This window comes from Ruditapes philippinarum, unplaced genomic scaffold (genome assembly GCF_026571515.1).
Source record: "Ruditapes philippinarum isolate M1 unplaced genomic scaffold, ASM2657151v2 ctg608_1_1_1_1, whole genome shotgun sequence".
NCBI lineage: Eukaryota > Metazoa > Mollusca > Bivalvia > Venerida > Veneridae > Ruditapes > Ruditapes philippinarum.
The window spans coordinates 694828-708971 of NW_026859254.1; the positions used below are offsets into that span (position 1 = coordinate 694828).

A 14144-nucleotide genomic window follows, 5' to 3' on the forward strand; every position below is an offset into this window, starting at 1 on the left:
AATACAAGACTGCAACAATGCATTTCTTTCCTTTAAGACCAATTGTGGAACCACCAAACAATAAACATATGAGATCCTGTATTCTGTTTTAATTATCTAATGAATTAAGGAAATCTAAATGGGGTGTGCAAAAATTGATGTTGTTATAGGCAACAGATTGATAACACATGCTTGACATTGGCGTAACTATTCTATAACTATGTATTCTACTCTAAATAGATAATTTTCATCATATTTTAACATCCATTACATTTGCGAATGAATGTCCTAATTATTTAGCTATTATGCTATTACTATCAGGCAAAAGTTCATTTAAGTATCATTTCGCTTAATCATTTCTGCTATTACGTTCCATTAATAGAATATCTATTAAAAATGAAATCATTGCTAGATTATATTGTATAATTGTTTCTTGTTTCATTTAATGTTTTACTAAATGCTATTTTATCATATGTTTATTCAGAGGAATATTTAAATAAAAATGTTATTATGTATGTCTCTTTTTAATATTGGCATATATGGGACCCATATGCTCTTTCCGAGATAAGCCTTTATGGGTTTGCTCATATTGGACAAATTTGGGACCTGTGTAGGTATAAAATATGGGAATGCCTATATGTTGATGGGTCAAACCACATAGATCCTATTTGGGTCCAATATGGACTAACTCACATGGGTTTTTCCCCTCCCCAGATATGTTTAATATGGGCTTGTGCAAATATAACCCATACGGAACCATTATTGACATGTTTGCTGGAGATCCTATGCTTAATTTATATTTAAGGCATTTTCATATTTTTGAGTTTGGTTTATTGACTTACATCCCAGATTTCTGATAGAAGAAGAAAAAAAGCCATAGGGTTTTCGTTCTATACATCTTTAAAAACCAACTGTTCAATTAAACATAAACCTGTCCGTTTATGGGGAGTGATTTCTGGCCCCACCCACATGAAATTGTTAAAAATCTTGGGAACCTGCCCTTGGCGACCATGCACTTTTAAGGGAAATCACCTTTTTTGCTGTATAAAAACCATTGCTCTTTTGGATCGCTTTAAATTTGGACCCCGACCTGGAGGGTTCACTTTGACTCTTAGGACCATCGTATATGGCATAAAACATGAAGCCTTCTGTTATTTTACCATAGGCCCCAGGGAGGAACTTAGATATTTGCATGTAGGCAATGCCACGAGGCTTCTATATGGAATTAATTGATAAGGTAAATGTGGTTAAGGGAATTTCCGGGCCCTCCTGCTCTGAGTACAAACAACCTGTTAAGTTACATAAGACCTAATTAATTCGGTAACTAAGTTTTTTACATATCAAAAATATTGATTAATCTAACCTATTCACAAAAAATTTTCTCGTCCCAAAAAACTCTTAACAATAACCAAATCATATAACTGTTTAGCATGTAGGGCATCTCCATTGTTGGGGTCTTAACATAAACCCACCGTTATTATGCAAAATTCAATTTTATTAGTTTACATCAGCCTCTTGGAGCCCCAACCTAACATGTTATATAGGATAAAAATTAATTATGCTCTTGTTGTAAAACAATAAAGGCACGAAACTATCATTAGAATGGACCGTTTAACACAGACCACGGGAATTTCTTCTTATCCATAGGTTAGTAGGGGGCAATGTTCAAACTAAATAGGAGAAAAATAGAACCCCTACACGAAAAAGCATTATAACGGCAAACATTGGAAATTATGTCTGCAAGGGCCTCCGTCTTTTTGATTTGATAACCTGGTTTCAAGAAAACCTGGTACTATATATGTCTCAAGAACTGGGTTCCAGTATGGACACAACTCATTGATTATCATTACAGCGATAGCCACTTGGGTACAATTTTTGGATACATATTTGGATATTTTGTAAGTAAAAGAAAGGCATAATTATGCCAAACCAACTATCAGAGTAATGAAACTTGGCTCGTGATGTTGCTTTGATGCTATGGGATATTTGGTGTAAAGTCTGGCATTATTGTCAGGATATGAATGTTTTTGTCTGTAACTATTGAGCATTTTCAACCAGACAGGCGTGTTTAATTCACTCGTACCCATTTTTCAATTCAACACATTTATCTCGAAACATTTACATAAGATATTTCATTGTTGCCATAAATACTACATATATTATAAACATTTTTAGCAGATATAGAGCTTTTATATAAACCCGTATGTCAGCAATTTGAGCGTTTACCAGCAATTACTCGTGTAATGTATTTTAACGTTAATAAAAATTCTTGATTGATTGACTGCACACATAATTTTGATTTTGAAGCATAGCAAACACAGAATCATGAGCTAAATTAATAAAAACATACTTCATAATGTATACATATTGATCTAACCTCGTACAATTATGTCTTCAAATGAAATTTTTTTTGATGTCTGCTAAAAGTAGAATTTTCGGCAAATTATAAATAAATAGCCCAACCATGCATATGAATGAAGGTTTATGAAACTTCTCTTTGTTATGTGACTCACTGCAAAGTTAAAAATTCTAATTGAACTACGGTAGGGAGAAAGAAAAAATAGGTTTCGTTTTTAATGTAAACAGATATGTCTTAAGTAAGTATACATCAATTTCTTTTGATAGCGTTATTGTGTTTTGAACATATTGTGAGATTCATAATTATTATAATGTATCTCCATCATCCATACCAAAATTTAATAAAATTCTAAAGGAAATTATTGCTCAGTATAACATGGCAAACTATATTATTTGATAAAGCTGGTTGCAAAAGTACTAGATTTATTATAAATTGTTCAAGAAACAAAGTCTATCTGAAATCGATCAAAATAAAGAATCAAGAGGGTAACGTTCTTGTTTATACAAAAATGAGAAGTATATGAAAAACAAACATGACAGTGTCTGGTTCCGATAAAACTTTTATTTTCTTATTTTATACAAAGATATAATAGGAAACACATTAATAGAAGACAAAAAAAAATAAAACAAGATATGTTTGTAAAACATGTATGCCCCCTATCGGCAGCCAATTAGTCATGTGATCAGGTTATTTTTGCAATGACTTCTTTACCCGGTGAACAAACAAAAATTAAAAAAGGGGATTAGTATCTACTGGTCATACTACTCCAAAGGTAAAAATTTTGTGACCCCCCTAATTTGTGTTGGAGCAAATTAAGTTATTACAAATCTTGATAAAATTTTGAATCAGTAGGCCCCCCTTAATGACAGCCCAAATTTTTTTTTATTACATTTTAAGACCTTCAAATGGTTTTTACCAAAAAACATTTTTAGTTTTTTTTAAAAATTCAACCAAGGCATCTCGGCTGTTTGGGGTATTTTTTCAAAAACCCCAAATACAAGGGCAAATACATTGACCCCCGACCCCCAAAACAAAGGGTTCTTACTGGTTGACCAATCATCAAAAACCCAAATTTGAAGTTCCTCCTTACCCTTCCTTTTTGTTGTTTAAGGAAAACCCTTTTTTACCTACAAGGTCAATGTGACCCTTGACCTTTGACCCCTTGACCCAAAATAAAAAATAGGGGTCTATCTGCTGGTCATGGGACCAATAGTCAAAAACCAATGTGAAAGTTCAAAGCCTACAGCGTATTTTATGTTATTGATCGGAAACCGTTTTTTTTACCTACAAGGTCAAAATGTGACCTTAACCTTTGACGCCCTTAACACGCCAAAAACCCAATAGGGGTCATCTGCTGGTCCATGACTACTCACCATACAAAGTTTGAATTTCCTAGGCTAAGGGTTCTTTATTTATTTGATGCGGAAACCGTTTTTACCTACAAGGGTCAATTGAACCTTTGTCCTTTGACCCTTGACCCACCAATCAATAGGGGTATCTGGCCTGGTGCATGCCAATCACCATACCCAAGTTTTTGAAGTTTCCTATGGGAGCTAAGCGTTCTTTAGTTATTGTCGGAAACCGTTTTTACCGCTACAAGGTCAATGTGATTGACCTTTTGACCCCTTAACCCAAAAATCAGTAGGGGTCATCTGTTGGTCATGACTACTCACAATACCAAGTTTGAATTTCCTAGGCCTAAGCGTTCTTTAGTTATCACTCGGAAACCATTTTGACCGACGGACCGACAAATGCAAAGTAATATACCCCCTCTTCTTTGAAGTGGGGGTATAATAAATAAAAATCAATAAACACAACAATACCTGAATACTCGTCTATTATTGAGATGTTTTGAACATTTGGAACCTTTGACATTATCACATAAAGTAATATAGTCATAACACAGTTGGAAACATCAAACACACACACGCTTTGGAATTATCATTCTTGAAAAGAAAAGCCGCAAAGAAGGACAAATCAAGAGTGCAATTCAAACTAAATACCATATATGAATGTCGCAGGCCGAGTTTTGTTTACTCGCTTAAGAAAATGTTGATGCTGCACATGAAAGACGCCGCCAAATGACGTTAACAGTCACAGGTAATTACTATTATAGGATTTCACTATTACAGTTGAATTAGGAGCGTATGTTCTCTCTTTGATCAATTGAAACTTTTGAGAAAGAACTTCTGATTTCTAAACATACTTTTTAATGAGAATTCAACATGTCTAACATATGTTGGGGCGGATGATTATGTGTCAAATAAAAATATTTCTTGCATAAAAACTACGTACGCAGGTATACATTTACGAAGAAGGAAACATGCATTATCAGAGAGATTCTCGTGATCACGCACCATATTTGCATGTTTTTCTTAATGCGTGACACCGGGAGTTAAATGTAAAAATAGCATCATGAAATGGCGGCTTCCGTAGTTTTTATTAACATTACAGTAACAAGAGCCATGTCAACATGGCCATCCCCCGCCGAATGTGTTTGCTCATTGGAAGAATGTATATGTAGTAGAGCGGAATAATTCCATTTTAAGAGGTCTTTTGGTAATGAAAACTGATGGCTATAATGATTACAGATTTGAAACGCTATATGTGATACTGATGGCTGAAATAACAAAGGACAATTACTGAAAATAATGCAGGGTAGGTTATATTCTTGTGTGCTGCATCCCTCCTAAGTAATCTATTCACCTATGAAGTTTCAAGTTGATACTCAAATTACTTTTTTGAGAAAAAAATTGAATATTGACAAAATTAAGTATGAAAAAGGAAGCAAAGGGCAATAACTCACCAATTATAAAAGGTAGAGTTATCATTCTTGTGCAGTGCAACACGTCCGTGAGTGGGATCAAATGCAGCTTGGAAGTTTCAATTTTGATATCTCAAAGGCTTTTTGAGTTATGCTCTGGACAAAAAATTTAATTTTGAAATAACAAAGGGCAATACTCAAAAACGAATGGCCAGGGTAGAGTTATCATTCTTATAGCAACTGCCACTCCTCCTCAATGAGATCGCATGACCACCTTTGAAGTTTCAAGTTGATACTCAAATACTTTTTGTAAGATAAGCCCCCCCCCCATCCCCTTTTGGAACCCCAAAATAAAAAAAAAATAAAAAAAAAACAAAGGGGGGCCAAAATAACTCAAAAAAAAAAAAATTTGGTATAGGGAAGAGTTATCATTCTTGCACCAACATATCTTCTCAATAGATCTTATCCACCTATGGACATTTCATGTTGATATCTCAAACACTTTTTGAGTTTTATGCTCTCACTCAGGTGAAAAATTAGGTATGAAAATAACAAAGGGAATAATCAAAAATTAAGTTGAAGGTAGAGTTATCATTCTGTGCATGCACACCTCCTGAGTGAGATATATTGCACCTATGAAGTTTCATGATAATATCTCATAAGCTTTTGGAAGTTATTGCTCTGGACAAAAATCAATTTTGAAAAATAACAAAGGGCAATAATTCAAAAATCATGCAAGGTAGAGTTATCATTCTTGTGCACTGCACTCCTCCTCAATGAGTCTATCCACCTATGAAGTTTCAAGTTGATACCTCAAATACTTTTAGAGATATGCTCCGGACAAAAATGTCGGACGGAAGGACGGACGGACGGACGGACGGAAGGTCGGACGGACGGTCGGACGGACGGAGACTATTTCTATATCCTCCGCCGAAATTTTTCGGCGGGGGATAAAAAAAACCACAAAAAATGTCGCACTTGCACGCGGAAAGCATGATAAAAGCAATAATATTTAAAACACTATACAAAAAAATGAAACTACATAAACAATAAACCCTCGCCTTTTTAACTCAAGCTGTGAAGTTGTCCTCGTGCTTCTGCATAAGTTTATAGAACAGGTGCATTAAACACATTATAACTCATTCATATTCACTACACACAACAACAAAACAAAAAGGTTAAACTTAAACTTCTGGCAAATGCACGGACCAATATAATCTATTTTCTTAAAATCAAATATTCAAGTTTGATTTTAGAGACTTTATTATCACTAAATAAAGACATTATCAAGTTTCTGTCCTTTAAATATACATAGAATTGCATTATACTACTTAAACGTGTCCTCGGTCTGCTTAATACTGGCATGGAGACAAATATGTTTACTTGCAGTGTTAGCCGTTCTTAGGCCGCGTTTTCTAGCAACAAGACAAACGGACGATTTGCAACTTAGCGGACGTCCAAGAGTTACTACGTCTGGTCAAAGCCGATGTATTATAATAACACATACACAAAAGTTTTCACCGCCACTGCGACCAAACCCCGGGTACACATAACAAACGAGTATATCCCCAACCTGCACGTAATCGCCTGCGCGAGGTCGGTCTATATTTTCAAATAGGTAGAGTATTACCGCGACATCATCGTGTAAATTGTGTTTATTTGACACATTAACACACCGCTGGATTAGGCAATGTCAACGAAAGAGCGTTATTTTTATGTTATGGTTATCATACACCGTTGTGATCGATAGGAATGTGAATGCCCAATCTTATTGGGATGAGATACTTGTGAGACACGTCATTCCACCGTTTCAAAAATAGTGTCAAAATCACTCAGTGTTAACAGGATAATATCACAAGACATACCGCACGATATACTTTGAATTTCTTTAGATCGAGTAATAGTGCATTCATTATAAAGATTGGCCAGCACAATGTTTGAACATATCTGAATCCCATCAAGCACCTGTGGAATACTTTTGATCTGCGTGTTGAACGTTGAAATATTTCAACGTCGAACATCAACACAATATCCAGGAGTGGACATGTCAGCACCTATCGGTTCGATACGCAAACGATGTCAGGCAATACTGTACCACATTTAAGTAACAATTTCATTAGGTTTCCTTGAACAAATGAACAAAGTGCGAAAACATTTTACACACAAATTAACACAGAAATATTTTTGGAATACAAGTAGAAATAAGTTTACGGTTGTTTCGATATTTACGTATATCTGCACTCAAACACTTAAAATCTGTTCTTGTTCAATACATATTCGTAACCAATTAAAATGGTAAAAGATGTCTTAGCACTTGCAGATTCTCCGGCCTTGAAACATATTTTGTATTTAAAATTCCATGTTTTCAGACGGAAACGCCTTCAATTCTAAGGTTTGTCTTAGTTTTTGCCCAAGTCTTTCCAAAATATTTTGTATAGGTGTAACAATGCACGTCTTATCTGACATTACTCCAATCGCCATCCCTATGCAAAACAGTTTGTTAGTTTTGTCAACTGAGAACACAGCAGATCCAGAGTCCCCTTTCTCGAAAAAGATTTTCCTTGCAAACGAGTCTATCTGAAGCTGTTGAATCATTAAACGACTCTGCATGCGACTGCCACATTGTATATGCCCCGTTTCATCTCTTAATCTCACGGCCATGTTTCGTATCTGAATAGCACCCTTAGTTAAACCAGTTTGTTTACCAAATTTTATAACTCTGTCGTGGGCGTAGTCTTGTCCACGAAATCGTCTTGCGTCTCTATCACAACCGTCGTCGTAAGATGGAAAACAACTCGCAGCAAAACCTTCAAGTAAAAGTAGAATTCTAAGACTTCAAAAAAAACCCCTCCGAACTGTAGAACAGTTATAAAGAAAGGACTGCCATATCTCACATTACAAAGAACTCATGATGTTTGAAGCTGATAATTCTTAAATGTTGTGAAATAAAAGAAATAACTCAAAATAATAAAGCTCAGAATTGTCAATCTTATTAATTTCAATTCCGGTGATCTATTCTCTCATGTAGTATAAAATTATACCTTTAAAAATTTTTAAGTTATGGTCTAGACCAAGTATTCAAAGTTTGATGTGATTGACTTTGATAGTCTTTTTGAGGATTTTACCATAACAAAAAAATATTTTGATAGACAAGAAGTGTTTCAAGTTTTAATTGAATAACTCTGGTAGTTTCTAAGAAAAGTAGAGTTAAAAATGAAGCGTAGACTTGTCATTAATCTAAGAAGATCTATCCATCTATGTTGTTAAGAATCGTTTTGAGGTATAGTGGATGGTTATTACATTAACATTATTCTTGACAGAGTCTTACAGAATGGGAATCTGATTATGTTATTGTATTAGTTTATGAATATGGAAAACGTATATAATGTTTAAAATAGTTCCAACAGTCATACTAGTAGTCACTTCTTATATTATTATAATTATATTTGTATTCCTTTGTAAATTTATAAATGTCTCAATGTTATTAACTGTTATAATGGTAAACTTATAACAAATGAATTTTTCTCAAAATATAAAATAGTCTTATTTGTGAATTAAGTGGTTGATTTTTTTCACAAATTATTATATCAGTTTAATTATCTCAAGAAAAAGCACATATTTGGACAGTAAAGCTGTCAATGTTTCTAGTTCATATCTATTTTATTAAGCTTTAATTTTATTCATAAACTCAGAAACAGTGATTGTTGATCCATATTTATGAAATTGATCGGAAATAGTTTTCGAAGCCAGGGTAATTGTGAACTTGACTTCCATGCATCAGCACCAACAACAATTGGTGTCTTTTACTTGATAAGTTTGAATCCTCCTTCCAAATTTAAAAACCTTTTTTAGCCCTTTTTGGGGTTTGGCAAAAGTGTTCTTTGCTATTGAGCGGAGGTGTCCAAGCATTCAATTGTCATTACCTCTAAACGCAATGCGAAGCACCCCCCCCCCAAAAAAAAAACCACAGATGTTTAAAGCATATATGACGATTGAAGGCTGTCGTCCAAATGGTTCTCTGGGTATTGAGCAGAGTGGTTTTCTTACATTCTTGATAATAGTGACCATGACCTTTACAAATCAGATCCCTTAAAAATAGGAGTCTTCTCTGTGAGGGCGATCGGGAAGTTTGAAGTCCATGGGTCAAAGTCTTCTATAGCTTACTGACTGACAGACAGACTGACCGACCGATAAACATTTGCAAAACAATAAACCACCTTTTCTTTGAAAGGGACATACAATAGCAAAAATACATGAACAATAACACAGATTTATAAGTAAAAAGTTATAGCCCTTTTTATAATATGATAATGCACTTATCCAGAATGAGCTATCTATGTCCATCTTTGAAGTTTCAAGCTAAGATCTCAAATATTTTTCAAGTTATTTTTCGGAAAATTTCTCTTTTTTATGAAAAATACCAAAGGCAAAAACTGAAAACATGAAGTGTAGAGTTATAATTCTTGTTCAGTGCACATCTCCTTAATCAGATATGATCATCTAAAGAGTTGGAATAAATATTGCAAGATTGTGGTACGCTAAGATGGACGGAGAATATATATCTTTGTCCCATCTTTTGCGGGCAAAATGTAAGGTGTTAATCCATTATATACTGTAAAGTTACAAACAAGAATACTTTTTAAAATTTGTGAAAACATATTTGCATATCTTGAAAATGGCATATCCCGCGAGAGCAAATACTAAAAGATCAAGTAAGATATGTTATGTAACATTCTCTGAATTCATTTATTTCGAGTACTGGATACACATTCTTATTACTTTGCAGCATGCAGTTTCTAATATTGTTGTTTATTAAGTTGCCAAATTCAAATCACATGCCTCTCATCGCTTTAGGTTCGAATCCTGTCAATGACTTTGGATTCTTTCACGTGGTGAAGTCACCCAGCTAGCTCACGGGAGGTCGACAGTCCTGTTTAGGACATAATTAGTACACAACGTAGCATTTGAATTCTTCCTCAACCAATAAAGCTGGAATTTCACCGGATGACCTTAACACTGTCGGTGTAAATTAAATTCAATAAACAAACACATTGTCGGTATTTTTAATCAGTTATGGAGTAAAAAATATTGCATACCCATATTGTTAAAAATAGTATTACCTGTGTCATCTAAATCGCCCGGTTGTATACCAACAAAATACCCTCTACTCGGAGCACGAGGCGGATATATTTCAACAAGTGCGGCATCTATATTGTTACTTAATTCCGCAACTTTTACGGTTCCACATCGACGATTATTCCATTGCCCTTGGGCACTCCAACCAAAGTCACTATCCGCTGGCTGTACTACATTTAATCCTAAAAGTCGCCTATCAGGTAAATCTAGCGGTTGAAATAGATGCCGAACTGTAAGAAAGCATAGCTCATTTGTTTCCTTTATGTTGACAAAAGGTCCAAGAGAAGCACTGATTCCATCATTTTCTGGTCCAATGCTGCAACCCATTGCAAGTTCTTTATTCCATTCACAAGGCCTTCTAGTTAAGGAAGAAGACAACTTGAAATAACCTTCCCTTACATCAGTATGGTAGAATGTTTTAGATGACGGATGTTGTAGTTTACTCGGAAAGTAAGGCTCATCTATTGGAATATAAGATTTGCAACGGCAGACAAGAACAATACCAGGCTCTTGAACAACATTATCTTTGGACGATCGAACTAAACCCAGTTTGATAGCTTCTAAGTTTTTGTGTTTTATCATCAATGATTCCGCATGAAAAGCGATTGTTTCGTCTATCTTTTTAAAACTTTTTGCATCATATTTATACGTTTCATTAATGTAGCTTTCTGATTCTGTCGATGTTGGATAAAACGGTTTCTCTATCGTGGAGAAACCCATAAACTTTGGTGGAATATGACGACATTTTTTGGTCGTTAGGCAAAGCAATATAGGGTCTTTTGCATTATAAGGCGTAGTGGTCGCATAAACGGAGGCAATATTGATACATAAACTTACTAGTTTATTATACACCAGATAAAGCTTTTTCAGCAAAGTCGGGACGTCTTTTATCCTCGTCCCTGAAACAAATATATTTTAATTAACTCTAACTAATATCCTTTATAATTCCATTAAACCTAGGACAATGGCTCAAAATGACATGGATCAACATAGTTTTGTTTCTGTCTTTATTGTATATCGTATGAGGTTTCTTTACATTTTACAACCCGCAGATGTTTTCATACGGCGGTAGTCAAGAACCAGTCAATGTGGCACGGTGTGCAATTCCTTGCAACGCGACGCATGGTCCCCAAAGAGAGAAATTTGAGTGCGCTTAACGACAAAATGATGTAATTAAACAAATATTTCTTAAATGTTATGATGCCTGTATATATCATTTTCAGACACCAAACATTTAAATCTAAATACAAACAACGTATCCTAGCGTTGATAAATATAAGTACATGAATTCGAGTAGGAATGCTAGAACGGACCAAAAGGAAAATATGTAATATCTTAGGTATGCTCATATCTGAACACATAATAAAATAACTAGATGATCGTTCTGCTTAAATTTTGATCAAAAATAGTCTGTATTATGGTCGTTTAACCCTGACATTTTTAGTAAGGATAATTTTCTGTGAATTCCGTATTTCTCAGCCTTTTATTGTAATGGGATATTTGATATTAGTATAGCAAACTAGTCAAATCGGCCCCAAGTCAGATCGGCCCCAAGTCGAAATGGCCCCAAAATTAGTTAAATCGGCCACAAAATGAGTCAAATCGGCCACACAACAATTTTAAAAAGTCAAATCGGCCCAAAACTAGTCAAATGGGCCTCAAAACAAGTCAAATCGGCCCAAAAGTTATTTTTGTGAAACGTCCTATTTTGGTTAAACTGAAAATTGCAAGGTTATTTACTGAAAATTGCGCTTTAACATAAAAGTACCAATTAAAAATAATTCATTATAAAAATTGAAACAGTTTTGATGCTAGTGATAATTGTTATTAATGTAATTATGCAGGTGTGCTATGGTTGTTAATTGATTTCTACATTTAATTACAATACATGTCTTTAATCAATTCAGTCATTGTCTCTAATTTAATACCATGCATTGAATTCGGCGATTTTAACAACCATTTTTGTGTGAAGTGAATTTAAGGAAGGTATGTAGGTTGTGCATTGATTATTATCTTTTTAATAACTTTTTAAAATTAATAAATTGTAAAGTGTTGGTTATTGAAAATGATAATTGTATAGACTGTAGAAGTGTTTTGCGGAAACGACAGAAGGCACTGCAGCAGTCACTTGTGATGCTTGTTACAGATGGCAACATAGGAAGTGTAATGCCGGTAAGTGTCTTTCTAATTCACGAAACTTATCAGGGTAAATTATTTGCCATAGAAAAAAAATACATTTTTATTTCTAAATTCAATTTTTTTAAAAGAGTAGTTTTTAATTTAAATTATAGTTTATTCATTTGGGGCCGATTTGACTATTTTGGGGCCGATTCGACTTGCGGCGGATCTGACTTGGGGCCGATTTGACTGTAAATCGTAATAAATAGAAAGGGAAATTAGCTAAAATAAATAAGATTTTCATTTGTTATCCAGTTTTTCCAAACGAAGATTGCACTTTTGTAAGTGATATCAGCTGGCAGATCTAAACTAGTTTTCATATTTGGTTATATTATAAACTGGGGAAGGTAAAGTGACTGTAACGATTGGATGACTTTATCATTAGGCCATAACTCAGCAAAAAATCATTCAACCCGAAATAACATGCGCAAGTACTTGAGTTACCGATCAATCTTGTAAAGTTTCAATGAAATTGCTTCAGTGGTATAAAAGGAGTAGTCTAGACAAACTTTAAAAATAGAATTCATAAAAGGGCCATAACTCTTACAAAAATCATTAAAGTTTCATTGAAATTGCATTAGTGGTAATCATAAGAGTTGTCCGGATAAAAATCATTAAAGGGCCATAACTTGGAGGTTTTGTGTTTACTGTAATAAATAAATATACCTGTTCTTTTCATACGTCCTTTTTGTTTATTGCTAGCTTTTAGCCGCGTCTTCGTTGTGTGTTTCGAGCCTAACTTCAGTTTATCTCTTTTTTCAACTTCGCAGATATCATCACTCTCCCATTCGTCATCATCACTCTCCCGTACATATTTTCCTGACCATGAAAAGATAAATTATACATTACAATTTCCAAATAACATTATTACATAATTCTTAAAAAAATCCTTTAAAACACCACTGTCTCTTCATTTCGTCTATAATATCTGAGTGCCTATTGTTGTGCATATGATACTATTATTTTAATTTAAGGAGAATTTGACCAGCTTACATTACTTCTTCAGTTAATTAATGTGTTAAAACACAGACAGACGAATGATACAGTGAACACGCAATTATTCAGGATTTGCAATAAATACAAAAAGTCCCCTACCGTTAAGACCCCCACAAGAAGTATGTCAGCAACATTCTGAACAGCCATGGTCATTCAATTGTGCCATTGTATTGTGGAAGACATTGATGACATTTTGAGCTCTTAGTTTGTCTATGTTGACGGCAAGAGCAAACATTTAAACCTCACTGGCGAAATGTAACATTCTTAAAAGCACAGTTTTTAAACAATTTTGTAACAAATTCCAAGATCAAATTGAAACTCATTCGTTATACTTATAAATCCAATCACTTATAACTTGGGTGTTGATCATATATATGCATTTAGAATTTGAAGTAAATCCATGAAGAAATAAGAAAGGTAAAGAAGAAGTAAGGAAACTTTAAAGTTAAAGGGGGAGATAATTCTGGAAATACGGACCCTAGATTTAAACTAGAACTGTGTCCAAAGGACACGGATGCCCCCACTGACAACATATATATGGTATATAGTGAAAAAATCAACAAAGGGCCATAATTCTGTTAAATTTGGTCGCAGCAAAAATTCCTTCTTTTACTACCATCTAAGCATTAAGGTTGTTCATCCCTGGAAGTTTAAGCAAAATCTGCCATCCGGCTTAAGAGGAGTTGCGTTCACAAAATTTCTACATAATATATTTTGAAAAAAATCAACAAA

At 34.3% G+C, this 14144-nt stretch overlaps 1 protein-coding gene across 1 annotated transcript; it reads right to left on the minus strand.

The window, feature by feature from the left end:
* Nucleotides 1-6059: 6059 nt before the first annotated feature.
* On the minus strand, nt 6060-13674 carry LOC132755843 (uncharacterized). The gene is made up of 4 exons (XM_060746773.1): nt 13659-13674; nt 13083-13235; nt 10223-11137; nt 6060-7909 (listed from the first exon to the last, which is right to left on the minus strand). Exons 1-4 carry the CDS (start codon nt 13672-13674, stop codon nt 7452-7454), a joined length of 1542 nt encoding a protein of 513 aa, XP_060602756.1. The 3' UTR covers nt 6060-7451.
* Between the last annotated feature and the right edge of the window lie 470 nt (nt 13675-14144).

Excerpts from the sequence above, each read along its gene's own strand:
- LOC132755843 (XM_060746773.1), bottom strand. Across the intron at positions 11,138-13,082 it reads AGGACGTATGAAAAGAACAG|GGACGAGGATAAAAGACGTC; the intron begins GTATATTTATTT and ends TATTTGTTTCAG. Across the intron at positions 7,910-10,222 it reads GGGCGATTTAGATGACACAG|GTTTTGCTGCGAGTTGTTTT; the intron begins GTAATACTATTT and ends TTTTACTTGAAG.